Source organism: Schistocerca cancellata, chromosome 1 (genome assembly GCF_023864275.1).
Source record: "Schistocerca cancellata isolate TAMUIC-IGC-003103 chromosome 1, iqSchCanc2.1, whole genome shotgun sequence".
NCBI lineage: Eukaryota > Metazoa > Arthropoda > Insecta > Orthoptera > Acrididae > Schistocerca > Schistocerca cancellata.
This window is the reverse complement of record NC_064626.1, coordinates 944,750,854-944,776,807: the sequence shown is the minus strand read 5'-3', so window position 1 is coordinate 944,776,807 and position 25,954 is coordinate 944,750,854. Positions and strand designations below refer to the sequence as shown.

The 25,954-nt window shown below is 44.7% G+C and overlaps 1 protein-coding gene across 1 annotated transcript; it reads right to left on the bottom strand.

The window, feature by feature from the left end:
* LOC126116695 (uncharacterized) lies at positions 1-25,306 on the bottom strand. Its single transcript, XM_049915037.1, has 3 exons — positions 25,205-25,306; positions 3,428-3,634; positions 1-289 (listed from the first exon to the last, which is right to left on the bottom strand). Exons 1-3 carry the CDS (start codon positions 25,304-25,306, stop codon positions 74-76), a joined length of 525 nt encoding a protein of 174 aa, XP_049770994.1. The 3' UTR covers positions 1-73.
* Positions 25,307-25,954: the final 648 nt, after the last annotated feature.

Genomic DNA, 25,954 nt, shown 5'->3' with positions numbered 1-25,954 from the left:
TGAGGCTACAGGCACTTTATTTAGGAACACGCAGTAAATATACACAGTCACAAAGTAATTAGCATGAAGCTGTTCAGCCGATGATGGGGTGACCCAGGCCGAGGCCCAGGGGGGCGTGGGCGATGGCGGGGGCGGCGACGAGGGGGGCGGCGGCTATGGCGGGGGCGGCGAGGATGCGCGGCGCCAGCACAGCGCCGGGGGCGGCCAGCACTCCCGCCCCCAGGAGGCCGCGCTTCTCTCGCGTCTCCTGGCAGCAGGCAACGGCCACGCAGGCGGCCAAGACAATCACCTGTGGAAATACATTCCTTTTTTAAATTCTAAGTCGCTAGGTTTTCTAATCATTTCGTTTCGTCCTGTGTACAAACGTTCTCTAGAATAATCTTTTCACCTTTAGATCTACCATCGCAAATAATCTCCCTTTCGAGTTCTTATCTTTGGCTGCCCTGATGGCTATTTCCCTTGACTGCTCTTTTCATCACGGTGTTACTTATTTCATAAAATCAAATAGCTCTGAGCACTATGCGACTTAACTTCTGAGGTCATCAGTCGCCTAGAACTTAGAACTACTTAAACCTAACTAACCTAAGGACAACATCCATGCCCGAGGCAGGATTTGAACCTGCGACGGTAGCGGTCGCTCGGCTCCAGGCTGTAGCGTCTAGAATCGCACGGCCACCCCGGCCAGCTGCATAAAATCGTCAAATAATTTATAAAACCTGCCTTTTTCTCTGTCAAATCATTTTTACAGAGCCCTCTTCTCTCACTTATTCCCACTAATTAACATAGTACTTCTTGTATCCCTGATTAACAACTTTTCTCTCGCCTGCAACTCTTGTGACTTACGGTATGCGATATAATTCATAAATACCCATATAGTATTCTGGAGCGGTATAAACGCGTTGAGTTATTAGTCAAATGAACCTGTAACGAGTCACTAAATTTTAAATTTATTAGTGTTGACGCATATCTGGAACATACGTTCATGTAGCATCCTTTAACGTTAGGTCTCCTGCTTAACTCTCATGCAACAACATCATCAAATATGTGTAGTGGTGACTCCCTTGTCAGGCGGCCTTCTATTATACTCGGGAGGAGTTGTTCTGTCCACCGCCCGACGTTTTTGAAACCTGAGGGGCTCTAGTTGTAATTACCGCCATGTGGGAACCAGCACAAACCAGGCGCCAAACTGAAACAATGTAAACCCGTGCACGAAAACGACAATTGTTAAACGTTTATAGGCTCCGACTTCACTTTTTCCCTTTTACTATGACTGATCAAAAGAAGTCAGCTGCAGAGCCTTCCTATCGTAATCACACGTGAGAAAAATTCAAAGAAGTCAAGTAATTATCAACTTGCTCAGAATCAGTGAAATACAACTCGCGAACTAATCTTTATTTTCGCCATTATTATATAATTCAAAAGAGCATAACCGAAAAATACATACGTAACACACCAGACTGCTCATCCATTCTAATCAATACCGTCTTAACTACTGAATTACGTCCAACAACAGTTAACAATAGTACGCTTACATTTTTCTCGTAAGTATTCCCTGACACTGAAGATCGGTAATCGCAGTCAAAGTTCAGTTGGCAAGCTTTCTAGGTGCTATTAAAACATTACAGTAGTAATGACGTAACAGTTCAGCTACTATTTTTTTATGTTTTATACACATTTTTAGCGGCGGCCAGCGATCTGACAGCTATGCCCACTTATATCCCATCACTCTGTAACATATTTTACATACTTTAATACATGGAAATTCTGTCTCATGTCTGTAGTCCCGGCTGTACATCCATCAACTACACCACCGTTCAAATTAGAAAGTCACCTGGAATGCAATAATATTACGGATATGGGCCGACCCTTAACGTGTTACGCTGTCGAAGTGACCTGAGAATGGAACTGAAGACCCTGAAAGATAAAGTGAATATAAATATAAAAATCTTGACCTCTTAAGAATTGTTTGATAAATAATGCCCTAAACCGAACAGCCTCTCTGATCGTAGACCAACATTCTTCCATACAGCGTTGTCAAAAAGAGTGCTTTATACCACAGCATGAGCTGATTATTTCACTCGTGTCTGATCCTCAGAAACGTTACAGCATTACGGTCACCACGATAAAAGTGACGGCGATTTTAAACTGGCTTGTAGTCGGCAAGGCGTAAGTGTTTCGATACTTCTTAAGTTGAATACATCTTTCCAGAATGAGATTTTCACTCTGCAGTGGAGTGTGCGCTAATATGAAACTTCCTGGCAGATTAAAACTGTGTGCCGGACCGAGACTCGAACTCGGGACCTTTGCCTTTCGCGGGAAAGTGTTCTACCAACTTTATCTTTATTTTTCTTTTCTTGTTTTTCTTTTTTTTTTTTCGTTGTTGATCGTTGTGTTTGGTCGTTGCGGACGTCACATGACATCCGGTCAAGTTCGTTTGTTGATCCTTCCACTCAGTTTTTTATTACAGAGGCCAACCAGCTCTCTGACCGAACACGCTGAGCTACCGTGCACGCGATCAACTGAGCTACCCAAGCACGACTCACGCTCCGTCCTCACAGCTTTACTTCTGCCAGTACCTCGTCTCCTACCTTGCAAACTTTACAGAAGCTCTCCTGCCAACCTTGCAGAACTAGAACTCCTGAATGAAAGGATAATGCGGAGACATGGCTTAGCCACAGCCTAGGGAATAAGCTCTTCTTAGTATGACATCATACAGTAGTAGAAAGCCGCAGTAACTATCGATGGTTAAACGTGCAGATATTGCTGCATGATCTATATAGACTATATTTCTTTTTAGATTGCATTATCATTCCCTGTAGTGAAATTTGCCGGTTGAATGTAACCCAAACGCAGACCATCACAAACTATGCAACGAAATTTGTCTTACTTTATTTTATTTTATTTCATTTTATTTTTAACAGGTATGTTACTGATCTCGGATCGTAGTACAGTTTAGATTCCAGTAATCTCCGAGTGTGTAACGTTTGATTTAGTAATTCAAAGTCACTAATACTTTTCACCCATTATTCATGCTAATACTCTTTACATCAAATGTTCGAAGCGCTCTGTTATGTAAATACCAGCGTCATTATAATACAATAATAATAATAATCTCCCGTTCTGCCCAGTCATAAAGAATTTGCCTGCTTTTTCTTGAATTAACTGTCCAGTATTTATGTATATCTCACTGAGTTACCAGTTTCTACAGTCGTTCGCAATTTGTTGTCCAGTCTCTTTATTGCTTCTTTACATGCTGTTGTTCCGGCACAACTACTGCAAAATTCAATTTTCATAAACTCACAGGCAGCATTAATAGTTATGCAAAGTACGTACACATTCGCTGACAAACGTACGGTGACTGAGGGCATTTAATAGATGGTACAGAGGCCGTCCTCTATTTAATGTGATATGAGAGACTGCAACTTACCAGAAATTTCATGTTGTGAGCTGAGAGAAAGAAGCAAGTCGAGTGACGGTGCTGCTGTGCACTGTGAGGGGCCAGGCCCGTGTTTATATACAGTAGCGGCGGCGGCGGCAGCGGCCACCACTCGGCGCAGGGCGTCGGCCGCCTGAGCTGTCGGCCTTCACCAGCTGACCGCGTGCCTGCCACGAGCAGCTGATCCGTGCCCGGAACCTGCCATTGTGCGCGAAACGGCGCGGTATGATGAAAGTAGTGTGTACTGATCAACAGTTTCATCTCGTTTGACTCTTGCTCTGATGATGGTCAATTTGACACTGCTTCCTAAGCACTCCTTTGCTGTTGATCCACGAGCTCGGCTGACGAGTGTTTCATACGAGACGTTTTCGATTCACCGAATTTCTTACGTATGAAAAACCGTATTTAAAATGTTTACTTCCCGATGCCGCACCATATGTCGCACTCCAGGAGACAGCGTCTGTCATGTCATCGGCTCCACGGACGACCATGCATTGGTAAGATCGGCCATCAATTAAGAGGCCTGTTGATTACTGCTGCGGGCCACACAGGAAAGATTCCAGTGCTAGAGCATTAGGCACCACAGATAAAGGACAAACTGGCGCCCCGAATGGTTACTGTGGAAGGTACCCGTCAATGGCCATTGACAAGTACTCCATGATGATGTACAGGCGCATGAACACAACAATAAAGGTATCTAGATACTGAGTACCGCGCAGCACTGCAGTGAGATAGGAGACGTCGACAGGATCGAACCATAACTAAAACGCGGTGAGGCGAATGTACGTGGGAGGCGCTGGATTCCAACTAGGGAGATTAAGTCAGTGTATTGGCACAGAGCAGACGTGATATTTTATAGAGAGTCTAGTGAAGTTTGATCCTTGGAGACGACATGGCGAATTAACCATCGCATGTGGTTTACCAGTAGCCATGTGAAAATTTTCGTGTCACTGTTAAGCACCGTCGAAGGTCTATAGTCTCGTATTCGGTTTCCACATTTAGGTTTGAATATTGATAGTAAGAGATCTTCGAAGAAAGCCTCAGGCAAGCACTTCTTGGTGAACAGTAATTATCTACAAATTTCGGTCCAAGATGGTATCAACAGCCGTTGAGAAGTTCTCTAAAACTCCAATAAGAGTCCATCAGGTCCTGATGATCTGTTAGCGTCTCTTTACAGATAACGTCGTGAACTTCATCCTCCGTCGCGTCCTGCAACAACTCCGTTGCCACGTCCAGTGGAGCTGCACCACGGAGTAATCTGGGAACGGTTGCTACCGGCACGGGATGTGCTCGCTGTGCCGTGTAGTCACTCGTATAGCGCGTGGAAGGCTCCAACAATGTCCCTTTGCACGGCTACACGTTGGCCGTCGTTAGTAACCAAATTAGAACGGTGAACCATAGGTCATTCCTGAGGTATCCCGTCATCACATCGCGCCTTTCTGCAGTTGATCATTGCCTGGCGATCTGGTGTGTTTCGTATGATATCAAACTCTCATTGGATGATACACTCCTGGAAATGGAAAAAAGAACACATTGACACCGGTGTGTCAGACCCACCATACTTGCTCCAGACACTGCGAGAGGGCTGTACAAGCAATGATCACACGCACGGCACAGCGGACACACCAGGAACCGCGGTGTTGGCCGTCGAATGGCGCTAGCTGCGCAGCATTTGTGCACCGCCGCCGTCAGTGTCAGCCAGTTTGCCGTGGCATACGGAGCTCCATCGCAGTCTTTAACACTGGTAGCATACCGCGACAGCGTGGACGTGAACCGTATGTGCAGTCTTCCGCTCACGCCCCAACATCGTGCAGCCCGCCTCCAGTGGTGTCGCGACAGGCGTGAATGGAGGGACGAATGGAGACGTGTCGTCTTCAGCGATGAGAGTCGCTTTTGCCTTGGTGCCAATGATGGTCGTATGCGTGTTTGGCGCCGTGCAGGTGAGCGCCACAATCAGGACTGCATACGACCGAGGCACACAGGGCCAACACCCGGCATCATGGTGTGGGGAGCGATCTCCTACACTGGCCGTACACCACTGGTGATCGTCGAGGGAACACTGAATAGTGCACGGTACATCCAAACCGTCATCGAACCCATCGTTCTACCATTCCTAGACCGGCAAGGGAACTTTCTGTTCCAACAGGACAATGCACGTCCGCATGTATCCCGTGCCACCCAACGTGCTCTAGAAGGTGTAAGTCAACTACCCTGGCCAGCAAGATCTCCGGATCTGTCCCCCATTGAGCATGTTTGGGACTGGATGAAGCGACGTCTCACGCGGTCTGCACGTCCAGCACGAATGCTGGTCCAACTGAGGCGCCAGGTGGAAATGGCATGGCAAGCCGTTCCACAGGACTACATCCAGCATCTCTACGATCGTCTCCATGGGAGAATAGCAGCCTGCATTGCTGCGAAAGGTGGATATACACTGTACTAGTGCCGACATTGTGCATGCTCTGTTGCCTGTGTCTATGTGCCTGTGGTTCTGTCAGTGTGATCATGTGATGTATCTGACCCCAGGAATGTGTCAATAAAGTTTCCTCTTCCTGGGACTATGAATTCACGGTGTTCTTATTTCAATTTCCAGGAGTGTATTATAAAAGTCGACCGTGTGTTTTCTCTGTGTTGCTGCATCCCTACTATACACCATCAGTGTCTGCCAGAGAGCAGGCTCTGCATATTTGATCCACCAAGTTAACGCTCATCCGAAGTGAGCGCGATGGTTGACGGCTTGGTACAACGTAGTCTCCACCCCTAACCTGCGTACCTGTGAGTCGAAATGGTCAGTGTTCATTTTACAAAGCATACCAGTAGCGGACGGAGGGTAGCAGCACAGATATATGTCATGTGGTCGTTGGAGGTCGGAGGTCGTATTTCCGCGCTATTTATAACCGCTTTAGGGTATGTGTGTCGTAAAACCAATCTATCCTCCTAGGTGGATGAATCCAGGTACATAACCGTATATACGTCGACAAGTGTCGACCAGATCAAGATACTGTACCAGACTTTCGAGTATTGGGCAAAGTGAATGGCACACGCCTGCCAACAACTGAAGTCACCAACTATCACCATGTCATCCAGTCGACCCTGGCAGAGTTGCACTACATCCTCCTTGGTGAAACCCAGGCATTCTCCCCATAGTACCGAGCCAGAAGGAGCACAGATATTAACGAGCTGCATAGTATTGACTGTAACAGCCACGCCACTCACATTCAGGAGGTATCGCAGGTTGGTGGCTGTCAAACCCTCACGGACAAGGATTGCAACTCCTCTGCCTGTGGGGGCGCTTGTGAGGCACAAGCCGTATATCAAAAGAAGTCTGGTAAACTGGCTACAGGGACTTGTTGTAAGAAGGAAGCTTCGACATTCGCTGCAGTGAGCATTTGTCGGAGCAAGATCAGCTTATGTTGCGTCCAGACTGTACAGATGATAGTTGTGGGTAGACAGAAGGTCTGTAGTCTACCGCCGCTGGCTGGAGGTGTCGTCATAGCAGACGGAGAGAGAGAATCGCTGAACTTCACAGCTCGCGATCTCAGTTAACAAGGCTGGTAAAATGGTTGGATATGGCAGACGAAATGCCACGGCTATCCACCACTCCCATCGCCACATCATTGACAACTTCAAGGGCATCAGCCTACGGAAAAAGAGCTGGTATTAATCTAATGGGTGACTCGCGATTTCCTTCATCTCAGGCTGCTGTGTCATTGATTGGCGCTCTAGGATGACCATCCTGTTCGTCTGACGCCGGTATCTGGCTCCGGATTGATGTGATATTTGTATCATGACCAACGTGGAGAACCGGACGTCTAGTATCGGCGTTCGGTGTATATTCAAATTCACATCATCATCGCCGTTCTCTTCTAGGCCAGATGTGTGAACGAGGCATCCTTCAGAAGGAGCTCACTGCCGTTTCTTGCTGTCCAAAGGTGAACATTGTTTATGCACACGTGTGTGGTGGAATTTCGTCGGTACCTCGTTATCTGTGAAGCAAGGCCGATTTTGGTACGATCCTTCGTCCATCTTCTCCTCAGGTACAACTACAGGCAGCTGGTGGTCTGTGGTCACAGTGGACATCGTCGGCGTCGTCAAGAGCTCTGCCGCTGTGGAATCCTGCCTTCCTGCAGCTACTGTTTCCTTCAGTATGTCGCTCCTCTCGTTGCTCAGAGAGGGAGATGTGGAAGGCTTGACAAAATGGACGGGGAGAATAGTAGTTTCTGCGGGTACGACAACATCCTGTGTTGGAGATTTCGTAAGATGATCTAACGTGGTTTCCTTGTCTACAGCCAGAACATGTTCCAGGTTGGCGCGTATGATGACGGTGCGACATCCACCTATGTTTAGGTATGATGAGATATATTTTAAGAGGTCGATTTTTACCTGACTTAGTCCACAGAAGGCTTCGAAAGTTTGCCATTTCTCCGCCATATGGCCGGTGACATTGCCATATGGTTGAAAAGCTGCCTTGATAGCACATTCTGGCACCTCAAGTGGAAGCTCAAATACTCGCAGAGTCTGCGGGCCAAGCCCAGCATGGTCCATGTTGACGGCTCCGACATGAGTTTCTGAACTTAGTGACGTTGGTGTACTTATTGGCCACGACAGTGCACGGAGCGACAGATGTCACCTTTATATAAACGATACTGGCTTCGATGGAAAAATGCATATCCACAATGAGGGACAGTTGCAGTCTGGGTTGGTCTCAGAGGTACTGCTCAACTTGGTAAGAAGGTGTCTTACGAAGTCCGGTTGGAAAGTGATCTTCAGTGCGTCCTGGCTATAGGATTTTGCCATAGCAAGCTGAACGTAAGAAGACAATTAACCTGTAAGAGATGAGGAAGTTAACAGAAACCACTCATACGCAGCTTTTCTGGTGGGACACAGCAAATGTCCTTGCGTCGCTACTGCTAAAAGTAGACGTACAATTAGGCTATCCAAACACATCTCCCATACGGGATGCTTATTTTAACTGGAAGTCGCTTGCCCTAGTTTGGCAGATAAATACGATATTCCACTGCTATTGCTGCTCAGAAATATTATGGAAGGTTCCTTAGGACATGCATGCATCCAGGTTTTAATGCCAGTCTGGCATAAATTTTGATTGTCATCATTCTATTACACATCTGACGGTTGTCCACATTTGCAACTACTAATATATTTCATGTATGATAAACAAGAGGTTGACAAAGGCAATACACTTGACACATTCTTCTACCAAAAAACGTAACAACATGGCAAAATTTGCTCACATTGGAGATAGTAAATACTATAGTAATAACAATAAGAGTAATAATGATAATAAAATAGTACATTGATGCACATATGCATTCAGTCTACCTTACTAATCATGTAAAGCCAACTCTGCTTCTATAATAATAGATACTTTGCAGGTAATGAAATCTACTGTATTACTGCTATGGATGATGATTTTTCGTGAAGCGAATTTAAAAGACTCCATATGCGAAACTTACTATTGCTTGATGGTGTTTGGCGCTAGAGTAAATTAAAGCGGGTGCATTACATTATCTTTCAAAGAAATTATGTTGAACGAAGCATAGAAACAGTGAGTGAGAATATGCACTATACATTTTTTTTTGAAGTGGTCCGACGCATTGTTGACAAAAACGTCGCTTACTTTATTACTGTCTCTGTGGCAGTTTGTATCTCGTCGTGTAATGGAATACATCTGCCTTTCTTTCTGTACTGTATCCGCACAGCAGAATTATGACAAACCACGCTATCCTTGCAGATAGCACATTTTCATATCACTGCATCCCAAGCAAACTCATACCGCCACACTGCCAGCCGCAGACAACTACCACTCGATGGTTGAACAATAGATAAAGTCTTTGCCTAACACATAATAAAAATATTACGTACCTATGTTCTATCAGTACACATTTGACTCCTCCTGTATTGTTTAACTTTGTATTAAACATATCACAATAATAAAGAAGTTTCTAATCACAGCCTTTCCCAGAAAGATTATGAAACATTTACATAAACTGATACCTACGCCACTAACAGGTGGCACTATCTGTGAGGTTCATAACCAGTTGGCGTACATGTTCTAATATCCCAGATCACTTATTTAAAATTTGGTAGATTAAACGAGGAAAGATATATTACTCAGTACAGTATGGAATGTATCTGTCATTACAAATAAAAGAATGCTAGCTACCGCTAACAGAGTAAATGCATACTCTTAGTAATACAGACACTAGATAGTTTGTAATATTTACGTGCTAGCTATGAACGTAATGTCGCCCTTGAACTGAATTAAACTTATCCCTCTTGCTCTAGTTGAATATGGAAAAAATGCGACTTCTAGGGGACGACTTTTGTTCAGAATAAACTTGAAAACATACAAGTTTGGGCATATCAGAAATATAACTGTATGTTCGAGATTATTATTCCTTTCTATCGACATTGAAAGGCATATGTAAAGCACGAAAAAAATTCTACGGCGGATGTGCCCTTTACACAGCACCACTGTACTTGCAGACCTTGTGACCGTAACTGACGCAACACTGCTCCGTAGTGTCGCCAGAACATTGCTCTGTTGCGCAAACTCGCGAAAATAAGACGTACGCTCCAGAACGAGACTGAACTGGGTGCTCGTTTTGGCACACATGTCGTGACATGGTGAATAAAGCATCCTCTGCAAACAGAAGTGGAAACATCCTTTCTGTATGGAAGAAGTGTATCCAGAGGAGAGGATTAGCATTCGGGAGGAATCACTTCAAACTCCCGACCGACTATCTGCATTTAGGCTTTCCGTGATTTCCCTAAATCTATTAAAGACAATGATGAAATTATTGCTACGGGGAAAGCAAGGCCAATTTCCTCCCTAGCCCGACCAATTCCAGCTTCTGCTCCGTCTCTCATCTTGTCGTCGACGAGACGTCAAGCCCTCTTTCCCTTTCTGACTGGGCAGAAGTATCGTCACAGAAAATGTTTAACACTATGTCAGCCCTCAGGAAGAATTTCAGAGTTCAAAAGATACAATGGTATAAAACAGCATTATAAAGTGAATGTGTCAACTGAAAAACGAGAGGAAATGAGTCCAATGTTACAAAAATCCTTGAGATGGACTAGATACTGCACACAATTCTTCTAGCCATCCTTCAACAACATAACACACTTGTATCCAACAGCACCGCATCGACGCTGTTTCATCTTATACGAAAACTTGGATAGAAATTTGTGTACATTGTTATGAAACGAAGATATTTCTGACTAAAAAAGACATTAATTGTGAGAAATAAAAAAATTCCATTCGTGGGGTAGCTGGTTTCCAATCAGCATAGGCTTACCTTGATTTAAGGTTTCAGTGATTTTTAATATTTATCTCACTCGAGTATTGCGACTGCACTTTCATCAAAGCTTCTGTAGACTGTACCGTAGATCTACATGTAAGTAAATATTAGTTTCATTACATATTGCTATCAGGGAGTTCTCAAACCGTAATTACAGAACATAATAAGACAACGACATCTGTTAACACCAGTTTCCGATAAGGTACAGCATATTCATTTTCAGTGCATCGAAACCAACATCGACTCTGTAAGTCTCCACTGTGATCGTGCTCATTGCCATTATTACACTGCGAACCTTTAGGTTGAAGCCTATTGTTTAGCCAGCCGCGTTGATCTCGCGGTTAAGGCGCTCAGTCCGGAACCGCGCGACTGCTACGGTCGCAGGTTCGAATCCTGCCTCGGGCATGGATGTGTGTGATGTCCTTAGGTTAGTTAGGTTTAAGTAGTAGTTAGGTTTAAGTCCCATAGTGCTCAGAGCCATTTTTGAACCTATTGTTTCCTTAGTTGCTAGTTTCAAATAAGCTTTTACTAATGCATTTTATGACTAATTAAACACGAAAAGGCCAATTTTATAGCACTTAAAATTGCCTATTTCGACGCTAACGCCTATTTTTCCCTCTTTTAGGTTTAAAACTAACTTCTATTATGTAACCTTCAATTCCTGTATTTTCAAAACAGTGGAAATGCTTCCAAGAATGGCGTAATATCCTGGACAACTGCCTGTTTCCACAAACAAAGATATTCGTACGTCTCCAACTGAGCTGAGATGAACAAAATAAAAACGCATACACAAAGGAAGAGTTCAAGCTGCCAAGTCACAGAAAAAAAATGTCGAATTTGGGATAACCACCGACCAAATTAAACTAGGACTTGGTGTATCGACGGACTTACAAACTGCAACATGTCCAGTGATCAAATTCGATTCTAGTTTCAGTGCGCGAATAGTACAATAAAAGAAAATGCCGATAAAAGCCAGTTCCGAATGTATTAGTATATGATTATCTTCTGCCAAGCACGCAACAATGAGGTCAGTGGTTATATTTTCATGCTCCTTATTTTTTCCTGCCACTTCGAAATTGTGGATTTCTTGAGACATCTTTTGAACCAGAGCATTTGTGAAGCCGATTATTTAGTAAATATTGTTTAAAATAACTCTAATGTTTCCTTTTATTATAAATTTTATATTTCTGGGTTCAATTTCGATATAAAAGTAAGGTAAGCACTGTGGAAATATTAAACCTACACGACAAAGAATAAATGTTCTGAAGATGTCGCACGAAGTGTAGAATTTTTTGAGCTCTGAGCTATAACAAAATTTATTAAGTAACATGATGGTTGGAAAACTAAAATTGCTAAACTGGGTTATATTTCTGTTATTTTATTTTTTTAAATTTTGTTAAGATTGGATACCAGTGTCCATTAACATTACCAAATATTATGCGCCCTTCTATATATCACCTTGTTTCTTTCTTGTATTACGTTTCAAGTGATAAAAAAATTTCACTTCATTCAGCATTCAGATGGAGCATTACATGAGGTACATGTTGAACGAAAATCAAAATTGAAGCAAACGCTTTTAACAAAGACATGTGATGAATTATTAATTCTGCAGTGACTTGTTCACGCTATTGTGGCAAAAATTCCTTTCCGAAAACTTGAAAACACTGTTTTCAAAAGTTTTCTTCATAAGTTCTGCCATCAGTCTGTTTCTGCAGAGCCAACTTTGCATAAAAAATATGTGGAATCAACTGACACTGACGCATTCCACAGAATCCGAGAAGATATTCTGGATTCTTACACATGGTTTGCTGCGGACGAAACTACTGACAGACTTGGCCGGTATACTGAAAATCTGATTATTTGCAACTTGGGCTCATATGCGCCATCTAATGCTATTCTTTCACCTGAGAATATTTAACTCTCTCATAACGCCAAGTGACTTACTTCTTTTCGCAGCAGATGACCTTCAGAACTGAAGACATTCCTTACTTGCATCCAAACGCGTGAACTATTAACTATTTTTTCTTTTCTTTTCTTTTATAAGTGATTCAGGCTAGGCTCTCCTTTAAAGGTAAGTGCAGATTACAGATATCCCACAACATCATTGTCACTACTCATAAAATGTTGCCATGCTGCAAGATTACACTGGTCTTGCAGTATAGATTTGAAAGGCCACAGGCGACTATAAGTTTATGCCAAGACAGCAGTTACTTTAATCAGGAAGCCTTCCACTGGTTTGCCTGGTCCATGCGACTGCTAAATTGATTTTGCCGTTTGACAGTTGTTGTTACTGTTAGCCTGCATTAGACGTTATCACTTGAAAGCTGAAATAATTGAATGAAATAAGGCCCTATCATTATTGTTGTCAATTATTGACTGGTGATTAATATATCAACACGGGATTTATCTTATATAAAAAGCTCATTGATCATGAAATAGGACAAATAGTACAAGTTAAACATGATGAAATATAAGTCACGGACTGTTTCCGACAAAAACAGAAGCAACCAATAAATAACTCTCCACAGGGTGGCGATTGGCTGGCAAAGACTAACGTTTGTCTGAAATTATCTAACTATGAAGAAATTTTGATGGATTTATTCTACCTAGAAACTATACTACGTTTGTGCAGCTGAGAACAATTGGCGAGCCTATGATTCTATTTGTCCAAGCAAGCTAGAGTAGCTATACTACACACAATACTATACGCCTTTCTCGTTATTTAGAGCTGCCCCAGTTTAAAGTGCTGGTGCGAGCGTCAGCAGAGTAGTGATGTGTGGCGCCTGCAAATCATTCTCATGGGCACGAAGTAATCGATGTCCCAGCTGGCGACCTGTTACACAGACCGCAATTACTCTCTAATGGAGCCCTGAAATCTAAGCAGATTCCAGTGAGTGGCACTCCCATTTGACGGTCATACTACTGACCGGTGTGACTCACTGATACGGCAGTGCACACAGAGAGATCAAACTTCGAGATGGCAGACCTGACACAAATAAGACTGCCCTCAGAACAACGAGTTGACCAAGATGCATGAGGTCTAAACTGTCAGCCTATCTGCCAATCCCAATCAAAGTTAACAATATTCTTCCCCTTTCTGGAGAAGCAGCAAATAACTGGCTCGAAATTCCCGTGCAGAGAGGAGAAGATATTGTGGTTTGACTTGTTTCTTTCGCAGCAACTTTAGGGAGAATGTTTTGAGTTTCTGTTTAGCCCTAAAGTGAACGACACATTTATCGCAGAGATCAATATCTGGATGGGCTGAACGTTACAGAGTGTCTGACCCAGGACCTTGGCTAAACTAAAAGAGGTGTTTTGGAGTACCAAAAAAGGCAATTTCAGAGCCATCCTAAATGTTGCGTTCCATTCTAAAATTCCTTAGAAGACCTGAGGCTTTCCAAAAAATTCAGCCGGCAGAGGGACTACACCGTTTGATGGCTTCCTTTATAGCATCTGGTCCACAGTGAACATGGAAACTAGCGAAGTTTTAATGCCCGCCATCATTGTTCACAAAGAGTTCTTATGACTCTGTCGAAACGCGTTGGCCAGACAACCTAAATTTCTCTTATGTCCGTGCCCCTGCCGTGTCTAGAGGGGCCTAACAGGTAGATCTAGAAAGGCAGTCTTTTCATCTCTTCAGCCGAAAGTATTGTCGCACACTCATACTTGAAATTCTTGGTACCAGCATTCTGTCCCCGGCAAGTGCTTCAGGATGTTCCTTTTCCTAATACCTATTCGTGGCTGCCAAGTCCCAAATCTCCACTGCAAGATTTACTGTTAAATAATCAAGCTTACCTGTTTTCAACTCCAGAAAATATTATTCGATGGAGAACCCTCATCAAGATCCTGCATGAATTAACATCGTATATGGTCTCAGTCGTCGAATGAAAATGATGTCTTGGTGTAAGATCTACATTAAAGAGTAACCTTGGATAGAAAAATAGTGAGACACTGATTCATCCTCTCTCACCACCACCCCGCCACCCCCACCTTCAAAATGTCATAATGTGACATTGAACAGAGGAAATCATCTGATAGTATTAAGATCTCTCAATGACGATATATGCGGTGGGGCGACCTTTGCAACCAAGAGCGCACATAAGAAACCATCCAAACTTTACCTCATTCACTACATTGGTCACTCATTCACACAAAACTGCATTTCTGCAAGAAGTACATACACTCCTGGAAATTGAAATAAGAACACCGTGAATTCATTGTCCCAGGAAGGGGAAACTTTATTGACACATTCCTGGGGTCAGATACATCACATGATCACACTGACAGAACCACTGGCACATAGACACAGGCAACAGAGCATGCACAATGTCGGCACTAGTACAGTGTATATCCACCTTTCGCAGCAATGCAGGCTGCTATTCTCCCATGGAGACGATCGTAGAGATGCTGGATGTAGTCCTGTGGAAAGGCTTGCCATGCCATTTCCACATGGCGCCTCAGTTGGACCAGCGTTCGTGCTGGACGTGCAGACCGCGTGAGACGACGCTTCATCCAGTCCCAAACATGCTCAATGGGGGACAGATCCGGAGATCTTGCTGGCCAGGGTAGTTGACTTACACCTTCTAGAGCACGTTGGGTGGCACGGGATACATGCGGACGTGCATTTTCCTGTTGGAACAGCAAGTTCCCTTGCCGGTCTAGGAATGGTAGAACGATGGGTTCGATGACGGTTTGGATGTACTGTGCACTATTCAGTGTCCCCTCGACGATCACCAGTGGTGTACGGCCAGTGTAGGAGATCGCTCCCCACACCATGATGCCGGGTGTTGGCCCTGTGTGCCTCGGTCGTATGCAGTCCTGATTGTGGCGCTCACCTGCACGGCGTCAAACATGCATACGACCATCATTGGCACCAAGGCAGAAGCGACTCTCATCGCTGACGACGACACGTCTCCATTCGTCCCTCCATTCACGCCTGTCGCGACACCACTGGAGGCGGGCTGCACGATGTTGGGGCGTGAGCGGAAGACGGCCTAACGGTGTGCGGGACCGTAGCCCAGCTTCATGGAGACGGTTGCGAATGGTCCTCGCCGATACCCCAGGAGCAACAGTGTCCCTAATTTGGTGGGAAGTGGCGGTGCGGTCCCCTACGGCACTGCGTAGGATCCTACGGTCTTGGCGTGCATCCGTGCGTCGCTGCGGTCCGGTCCCAGGTCGACGGGCACGTGCACCTTCCGCCGACCACTGGCGACAACATCGATGTACTGTGGAGACCTCACGCCCCACGTGTTGAGCAATTCGGCGGTACGTCCACCCGGCCTCCCGCATGCCCACTATACGCCCTCGCTCAAAGTCCGTCAACTGCACATACGGTTCACATCCACGCTGTCGCGGCATGCTACCAGTGTTAAAGACTGCGATGGAGCTCCGTATGCCACGGCAAACTGGCTGACACTGACGGCGGCGGTGCACAAATGCTGCGCAGCTAGCGCCATTCGACGGCCAACACCGCGGTTCCTGGTGTGTCCGCTGTGCCGTGCGTGTGATCATTGCTTGTACAGCCCTCTCGCAGTGTCCGGAGCAAGTATGGTGGGTCTGACACACCGGTGTCAATGTGTTCTTTTTTCCATTTCCAGGAGTGTATGAACATTACTTAGTGCAGTACAATTCTTGTGGACCCTGGAGTTGTTGCTATGTCACAATCTTCACATCTTCTAAGGGGCCGAAAAGGTTTTGCAGCAGTATTTTTACTCACTCATACAATTTCTGAGGTCAGAGATGACTAATTTCCTTAATCACATTACAGTTCCAAAGATTTTGAACCGTTCGATGTCCCACTTATATACCCCTGCTCAGTCATTCACCAGGTTCAGTCATCCATAATGCATAAATGGACGATAACTATAACTTAAGAAACACACTTATTCTTAAAACCTAAACAAGCAAGCAACATGTGTCATCTGTTGTGCTTATTTCCTAGGACAGTTTAATTTTGTGTCTACTACCTACAAGACACTTGCAAATCACACTTTTATGTATAATGTACATACATAATTGACAAATTATCTTCAGTAGAGCAGCAATAATTGTAATTTAGGAACCGCACCCAAAATATAAACAAGCAAGTAATATGTTTCGTTCGGCAGTGTAATATTGTTTCTTCTACCAGCATGACATATGAAAATCACACTTTTAAAGTATGATTTACATAAACGATTGACAAATTATCTTCACTAGAGCAATTGCATCCAAAATTAAATCTTTCACTAGAAAACATGCAGAATTACACGATAGTTGGAGTGATGAAGCATCCTGTACTTCCCTTCACACGGGTCTCCGTGGGGACAATTTATATTTACAGTCACGCAGATAGAACATGGCACTAAACACACACAAATGGTGTCTTCTGGATGGAGCACCAGGCGCAGCGAGGATAGCCCTTCACTCCGCACTCGATGTAGGAGCAGCAGTAGATGTCTCTGCCCCCCATTTCCTACATGGAAGAATCAGTAAGGCAGCTGGACTGTTGGCATCATCTCGAACTGGCAGCAATTGGCAGTCTGGCGCACTGTCTGGTGCGAGAGATACGGCTTTTGCGAGGGAATGAGATACCAGTGTAGCTGTATGCCATACAAAATCTCCAACTCAGGTAGTGATGTCTCTGCTTCTGTCCTGTTTTACGATCCAATACCTGAAAGAGTGCAGTCTTCCCTTGTATTACATGGTGACACAGCGTTACATCTGGTGTGCAACCCGTTCATAGAGTTGATTTCCTCTCTCTTACTCTGCCAGTGGATAGCTTGTTATGTCTCCAGAGTCGCCAGAGCCCATCTGCGCCACAGTGTTCGACTGCAGCATTAACTTGTTCAGATCATAGCCACCTGATTCCGCGCGCCATCTGTAGAGGGATGTGCCCGCCCTGAGGATCCTTCTAGGCCTTATGGTGGCACCAGTTCATCTGCGAGTCCTTTGGGGGCGTGACGTGACGTCAGGGCTGAGCCTACAGTCCAGCAGTCACATTCACAACCATTCTGTGGGTGATAGCCGTCGGCTGCAATTTACCCGGCGCCAGGACGGCAGCCAGGCGGTTGAGGAAGTGACGTGACATCAATAGCAGGCCACCCTTGTCTGGCGTGCTTCCTCCATTTATAGCCACTCGGGATAGACTAGTTTATGGCAGCCTCCGGCCGTGGCAGAGCTCACGCTACAGTTACGTTCTCGTTGGGCTGTCAAGGCGGCAGGTAGACCTCAGATGCTCCAGCATTCCTTCAGCGCTGACGACCGGCCTTCCACTCGGCAGATTTCTGAGTCGCCCACCATAGGCGTTCTCTCCAAGCTGGTCCTTTTCGCCGGCCAGAGAATAATGCCTTGCAACACCCCACTGGATGCATCGATAGGGGTTTAACAGCTCCCAAAATGTCCTCATAGTATGTTTCAGTGCTAATTTTACATCGATGTTTACAAGAAGTTTCCTATGAATAGAACAACATCTAATAAATAAACTCTTTGAATAAATACAGTATTGAGTGATTGTAATAAATATTAAAAGAAGAAATATGTGTTATCGCATTGACTAAACATGACATCCTTACAACAACAATTGTCTTACTAATATGGTGTGAAGGGTCTCTGGTCTATGTGTGAGAGTTGTGTTAGTACCACTTTCTACGCTACATACACATATGATAGGTTGGAACCGTATCTAGTCTTCGCCTAATATGCTTATTCCATACAACACTTAGTACACAATCAAAAAATGTTTTGCATCACCTCGGTCCAGAGAATTCCTGAACTGGAATAGAGATCAAGATAAACATCATTTATGCCCATTTTATTGCTCATGAAAACCACACATTGCATGTTGTACCAACACACAGCGAGATCTTCAGATGTGATAGTCCAGCTTGCTGTACACGCCGGTACCTTTAATACCCAGTAGCACGTCCTGTAGCATTGATGTTAGCCTGTATTCGTCGTGGCATACTATCCACAAGTTCGTCAAGGCACTGTTGGTCCAGATTGTCCCTATCCTCAACAGAGATTCGACGTAGAACCCTCAGAGTGGCTGGTGGGTCACGTCGTCCATAAACAGCTCTTTTCAATCCATCCCAAGCATGTTCAATAGGGTTCACTTCTAGAGAACATTCTGGCCACTCTAGTCGAGCCATTTCGTTATGATGAAAGCAGTCATTCACAAGATGTGCACGATGGGGGCGCGAATTGTCGTCCGTCAAGTAGAACGCGTCGCCGTTATGCTGCAGATATGGTTGCACTATCGGTCGGAGGATGGCATTCACATATTGTACAGCCGTTAAGGCGCCTTCCATGACCACTAGCGGTGTACGTCGGCCCCCGTTAATGCCACCCCAAAAAAGCAGGGAACCTCCGCCTTGCTGTTCTCGCTGGACCGTGTGTCTAAGGCGTTCAACCTGACCAGTTGCTTCCAAACACGTCTCCGACTATTGTCTTGTTGAAGGTATATGCGATACTCATCGGTGAAGAGAACGTAATGCCAATCCCGACCGCTCCATTCGGCACGTTGTTGGGTCAATCTGTACCGCATTGCATGGTGTCGTGGTTGCAAAGATGGACCTCGCCATGGACGTTGCGGATCAAGCAGCCTATTGCGCACAGTGGCTGCACGAAAAGCATTATTCAACATGGTGGAGTTGCTGCCTGGGTTCCTCCGAGCCATAATCCGTAGGTAGCGGTCATCCACCGCCCTTGGGCGGCCTGAGCGACAGATGTCATCGACAGTTCCTGTCACTCTGTATATCCTCCATGTCCGAACAACATCGCTTTGGTTCACTCCGAGACGCCTAGACACTTCCCTTGTTGAGAGCCCTCCCTGACACAAAGTAACAATGTGGACGCGATCGAATCGCGGTATTGGCCGTCTAGGCTTGGTTAAACTACAGACAACACGAGCCGTTTACCTCCTTCCTGGTGTAATGATGGAACTGACCGGCTGTCGGACCCCCTCCGTCTAATAGGCGCTGCTCATGCATGGTTGTTTACATCTTTGGGCGGGTTTAGTGACACCTCTGAACACAGGGACAGTGTCTGAGATACAATATCCACAGTCAGTGCCTATCTTCAGGAGTTCTCGGAACCGGGGTGATGCAAAACTTTTTTTTTCATGTGTGTACTAACTCATTTTCTTTACCCAACGCCTGTCAACTTTAGGCACACTCTACTCTTAGATTGTGACTACACTATGTATATTCTTCCTATTCTTAGAGCTTCCGGCAGCGTTGTTAGAGAATTCCGAAGTGGCCTGAAACAACGCTCCCATTCGTCTGCGTAAATGCTTTGTCTCATGACAATTGCTCCTGCATTCGCACATCTGAAACGTGTAAATCCCATTTTTTGCCGATTACTTGTTGCTTGACATGTTAGAAAAATGGCTCCAATTTCCTTTTGTGGACAGCCGCTGTAAAAAGAAAATACTAAAAAGTAAATTAGTTCTCTGATGTAGGCTGATCCTTATCCTCACCAATGGTCCCCTTCCTACTACTGTCCTCCTTTTCCTGAACCTGATGTGCGACACATCACCGTGACTCGCACTACATATGCTCATGCCTCATAATGTATTTTGCTCATGGCACTCTCATGGCGTCAGAAAATTACGAATACCTCGAGAAAGGCTTCGTTGCACAACTGGCGATGGTCCAGAATCACTGCGGATTTAGCGTCTCCACGGACGTATGTATGGGCAGCTAATACCACTGATAACACACCCGAAAATCGTGACAAATATGCGTAGTGGCATGACCGCAATCTCATCATCGATAAACACAGAAATTCTCTGTCAGGCCATACCGATGTTATGAAAGACACTACTACGGGAATTATACAGCCGAATAAGATGTCCATAATGCGATCGTTTCCAAACATTCTTATACTCCTTGGAGCGTGATAACGGACAAAGTGTAGTCCAAAGACATAATGGCCATTCGTCACATAGGCAAGTGCTGGTTAAAACCTCAGCTTCGTTCAGTGAATGTGCAGGGGTTTCATACCACAAAAAATATGTCACTTTCGACGAATTTCTATTCTACCCGGTCTTTGGTTTTCAAGCAGGCAGTGAAGGTGTTGATAAGATGATCTAACAACCACGCTACTCACTTGACCACGTTCCTCAGGGAGTCTTACTGAATGCTACTAAACGACAATTACAAATACATCAATTACATAAATTCAGTAAAAGGATAATGTAGATTACGCTACATAATATCACCAGGAATTTGCTAATCCACTGAAGTTACATGTACAAATTGATTCTAACCTAACAGATCTACTATAAAAACCTATTCTACAAATGGTTTCACATGACAGATATGGTGAATACTAAGAGATTTCCTTGATTTCAAAATTTCGAGTCCTAGTATGTTCATGTGCTAATTCGGATAGGTCCTCTGTAGATACGGAAGAATTTGTGGCACAGTTGTTTCTGCTTGTTAAACAGAGGGAAACGTTTCACCAACACCTTTTGACCAACGCGGAATTTTCTTACACGTGCCTTTGTATTACAGATCTCATTTCGTTTCACTCCCGCCTCACGCAGATTCTTGAGTGCCATGTCAACAATTTTCTCGGGTTCGCGGGAGAGGTGGCCAAAGTCCACGACTTCACGGATTAGATATCTGGGTTACCTGTTCCTGAGAACAGTCACTGGCGCTATCTTAGTGACTACACGTGGCAACTCGTTCATCACGCCCTGGAAGTCGCGTAAGAAAACATCGAAGGTGGCGTTTCGTTTCGTGCAGTATATATGGCATAGGGTTCCCAGGCTTTTCATTGTCTTTCTTGCCAAGGATGGTTGAGGATGCCGTACAGATATAGTTTAATCCAGTGATTTGTTAACATTTCTTTCCATCTCTCTTACCGGAACTGGAGTCCATTGTCGGAGATAAACCTCACTTCATGACCTGCCTGGGTGAGGAAATCTTTACAGATGGCTCTGCTTTGCCTTTTTCTGGTGGGGTTAAAGTGGCATACTTACCTGTCACCTCCACTACTACCAACATGTAACTGTGAGTACATCTACCTGTGCGCGCAATATGACCCACTAAATCGATTACAGCGAGGTGTTTTACTTTAGATTGAATTATGAGATGCAGAGGTGCCGATGTTGTCACCACAACATGCACTCATTTCTTAGTTGTTAGTGTTACTCATTTTGCTATCGTCTCAAACTTTCCTGGGTCTGGTGAGATTTCTTCCACGGTGATGATGTTGCCGAGGAAGTTTACTCGTGAGGTCCCAAAGTATGACTTCGTGATGTTGGCAGTTGTGTCGCATTCCATGAAGGCCTACAGTATTTCCCTTAGGATCACACTGTGTTCATTCCACGACGTTTCTGCGATTAAGAGGTCGTCTATGTAAGTGGTGTTTCATTCTTCCACGGAATACCTTAAGTTACTAACGAGTCCCCTAAAAGAGGCAGCTGAGCACACGCTCTACCCGAATGGTAGCCATTTGAATTTGGAACATCTACCGAAAGAAAGGAGTGCAGTGAATTCTGTTGTTTGGTTGAAGTGTTATTTTCCAGAAATTGGACCGCAAGTCGAAGGATGAGAGTACTATTGCACCATGGAAGTTTTGTAGTAGATCCTCCAGCTTTTCGGGACAATCTTTTCCTGGTTATACGTATGATGGTACTAAATTGGCTTGAATCTAGCACCAAACGCATTGATCGTCGGACTTTCAACGACTGGGGGAGGGGGGGGGGGAGGGGGATTGTTGTTGTACGTGGAGGCTGCTGGTTCAATGACGTCATCATCTAGCATCCTCTTGATCTCTAAGAAAACTGTGTGACGGTAGGCAAGTGGAATATGCTAAGGTGGCACGAAGAATTTTATGTGCTCGTGCACTCGGAATGCTTATTCAAAATTACGGATAGCTCCAGTTTCTGGCAGAAATACTTCCACGTTTCCAAGTAAGATTTGTTCCATATCCTCCTTGTCATTCATTAAAATGTTTCCTAAGTTCCTTAACATGTTATCAATAGCACAGTGCACCTCTCGTCGAGTTCGTCCTCCTTCTTACGTGGTGCAACAACGTTCATGATGTCACGATTGATTTCTATCTCCCTCTCATTTTGTGATGTAATTTAGGTTGAGGCATTCGGCAGGAATTTGCTTAGCTATTGCGTGATCGGCAAACCTAATTTTTCTGACAATACCTTTTTGCAGTGTGAACTCTCATTGTCCCACGTTCAATAGGGCCTGAAGATGAATCAGTAAATCCATGCCGAAATCATTTCAATTTCCAGCGAAGGGACGATCAGGGAGGGACGATCGGGAAGTTCGTTTCCAAGGTGTGCCCCTGGCAGCTGACCATCAACTGGGTTTGTATCCACTCATCCGTGTGCTTTCCTCTCAGTGCTCCAGTGATTTTCGTTTTCTTCAGCATGAGTGCTGGCACTAGATGATTCGCAATACATCTCAGATTCCGATATTGCCGTAACGTAGCCGCCACTTTCCAGTCAGACTGATGTTCCTTACGGTAACGTGAATAATAAGATTTATATCCGGACGTGTGATGACTTCTTTTCCCTCGCGCAAAAGTTCTCTTGTGTCTTCACTATTCTAACACGTTGCTGTAGCTCGCTCCGATAGTTACGCGGCCTAGGTGTGCGCTGTGTCGCAGGAGCCGAACGTCAGTTTCTCTTCTGCTGCGTTTACTCTGAGACAGGTTGTGTAGTCTAATTTGGTTATGATTTTCTTGTTGATTTTCTTGCTGCCATTGCCTGTTGCTCTCCCAGTTGTTTCTTTGCTGTTGTAATATCCCTCTGGTACTGGTTTGGCTTTCGTTGTTCTCTCTAGTTTCCGTTTTGCCGTTCGTTGTACTTATTGTTGTAATTGCTTCGTCTATCTCTGTTCTCCCACGGAGGCTGGTTACTCTCTCTATAGTTTGAGCTGCTGTTTTCCTGTGATCGATAATTTACTCCATTTCGTCTGTTGTCATTTCTTTCTGACGAGCCTTGCTAGCTGCCGTCATTGTTTCGGTTCCTGCATCTTGCGTTTTGTATTTCGGTGACATAGTGTAATCCACGTAGCGCCCTCTTGAATGATTCAGTGGAATCGTTGTACGTGCCGGTGAGGATTGGTTGGTAGCGCAGAGGTAATTTGACGTAAGAGTGCCTCATAATTTCCTTGGTCTGTACGGCTGGTTCAAAAAGCAAATCTTCTTAATAACTGACGCAAAGAACGTCACGGACTTCAGAATCCTGACGCTCCTAGGTCTTTGCCCGGCATAATATCCTGTTTGATCCTTTCTTGCGTTTCTTGCGACCGATAAGTGTTAAGGAACGCGTCCTTGAATTCTTTATATGAGCGACAGCTCTCAGCAACACTGCACATATGTTACGCAATCGACCACTCTAAAAATCCACAGACAAATTCCAACTTGTATTTCAGTGGCCACGAATACGGTAAAACTTTATCGTTATGAGCTATCCACCATTTTGTATGTGATGTATTGTTATTCTCTTTGTAAATTTGAATGAATATGAAATGTTTGTGGCCGAATGGTTCGACAGTTCCTGCGAAGAAATTTTCCCTCGTTTTTGCAACACGCGTCTCTGTAAATCGGTGTCCAAACGATCCTTGTACACTGTTAAGGCCTCTTTTTGCGTCGTCAGATTCACAAAGTAATGTTTTCGTCTGCCGCAGACGTAAAAAACTGTGTTCTTATTCGGTTTCTGCCATACTTCGCGGCACCGGCGGCGGGCGCTCTGTGGTTCGCCCTATGGCGGCTACTGTGCCGGAGTTGTCGACGTAATACCTGGTACGTGTTCTCCTATCCTTCCCTGATCCTGCAGGAGTGCTGTCGTACCAGACCATGATTTTAACTGCTCTACCGTCTGACGTGCTTGCCAGACGTCTTTTGCTAGCTCGTTCTTTTGTGAGGTGATCCGAGTCGGTCTTTCTTTAATCTCTGGTGTTTATACCTGTTTGTTCTCGATCTGTTCGATGCGCTTTACTTTCTCGCTAATTTTTTATTGCGTTTCTTCGGCTATCCTTTTCCCCCTTTTGGAGCGTTTTGGTTTCCCACATTTCAATTGGCCTGTTTTGCTTGTTCTTTAGCTAATAAAGTGTCCTTGCGTGCATCTTGGGCTACTAATCTTGTCACCATGCCATAGCGTTTCGCTACTTTCGCAACGTTTTGCGTCTATGTCCGTATTTTCGTGATGATTTCCACCTCTTCTTTAGCACCAGCGACTTCCTTCTGAACTTTCTCTATACTTTCAAGAAGTTGTTCAGCTACCATCCGTATCTCCTTCGTCTCTTCGGTAATTAGGCTCCTCATCTCCTTTGTGGCTATCTTCTCTCTCTCCGGCCTCTTCTTCTCCGCTTCGCATGAGGGCCTCTAATTGAGATCCTCCACTAATACTTCCAGGGCTAGACAAACGCGATTCCAACGTTTTGCGACGTTTTATTCGTGAACCTGATCTGCCACTCTCACTAACGGTACGTCTTGCCTTTCCTGCAAATTCAAAATAGTACTCTGCTGCTGTTCTACCTTCGAGCTCGTTGTCTGACTGAATTTCTTCGTCGTAATCAGAAAAAGCTGCGTTCTTCATATCCGCAAGGTCAGCTACCACATTTGATTCAGAATTCTCCGCAACTTTCTCTACCAATCTGACATCGATCCATTTATGATGATATTCGAATATTCTCACTTCTTTTGAGCAAACGTGCCTTGCTTCTCCTGAGCTTGCATTCAGGTTTCTGATCCCGAGAGATTTCAATTGCTGCTTGTAGCAAAGTTAGACAATTCTACCCTGAAATCTGCTCTGACCAGTCACTAGTTCCAAATTCCTGACAACACATATCAAATAAAAGTGACCCTAATATACGCTAACACGCAAGAGTAGTATCCCACACGTTAACGCAACGCCGTTCTCCGTCAGGAACAATCAACAAGTAACACAGAAATCACAACAACAAATGAACGAAAATACAAACAAACAACACAAACAAATTTAGAAATGAACAATGTATATAGTGCCAGTAATTCTCATCGTTAAGCGAAACTAATTTAGCTCAGTGAACCAACTGAATTTCAACACGGGAAAACAAAAACTATGTAGCAGAAATAGCACGTCACGGAAGCTGCAATCAATGTCCGATCCTGGGAGCAGTCGGCATATTCAAAGACTTCTCTTGTCTTTCGCATGATTTGAAAATCTACAGGCCATGACAACAGCCACTTTAAATAATAACCGTTC

What these genes read in the sequence shown, in the direction of transcription:
- LOC126116695 (XM_049915037.1), bottom strand. Translation starts at nt 25,306, where the DNA reads ATGAAGAACGCAGCTTTTTCTGATTACGACGAAGAAATTCAGTCAGAC. An exon ending in ATTTTGAATTTGCAGGAAAG is followed by an intron (nt 3,635 to 25,204) that starts GCAAGACGTACC and finishes GCACAATGGCAG; the next exon opens with GTTCCGGGCACGGATCAGCT. An exon ending in CTCACAACATGAAATTTCTG is followed by an intron (nt 290 to 3,427) that starts GTAAGTTGCAGT and finishes GTATTTCCACAG; the next exon opens with GTGATTGTCTTGGCCGCCTG.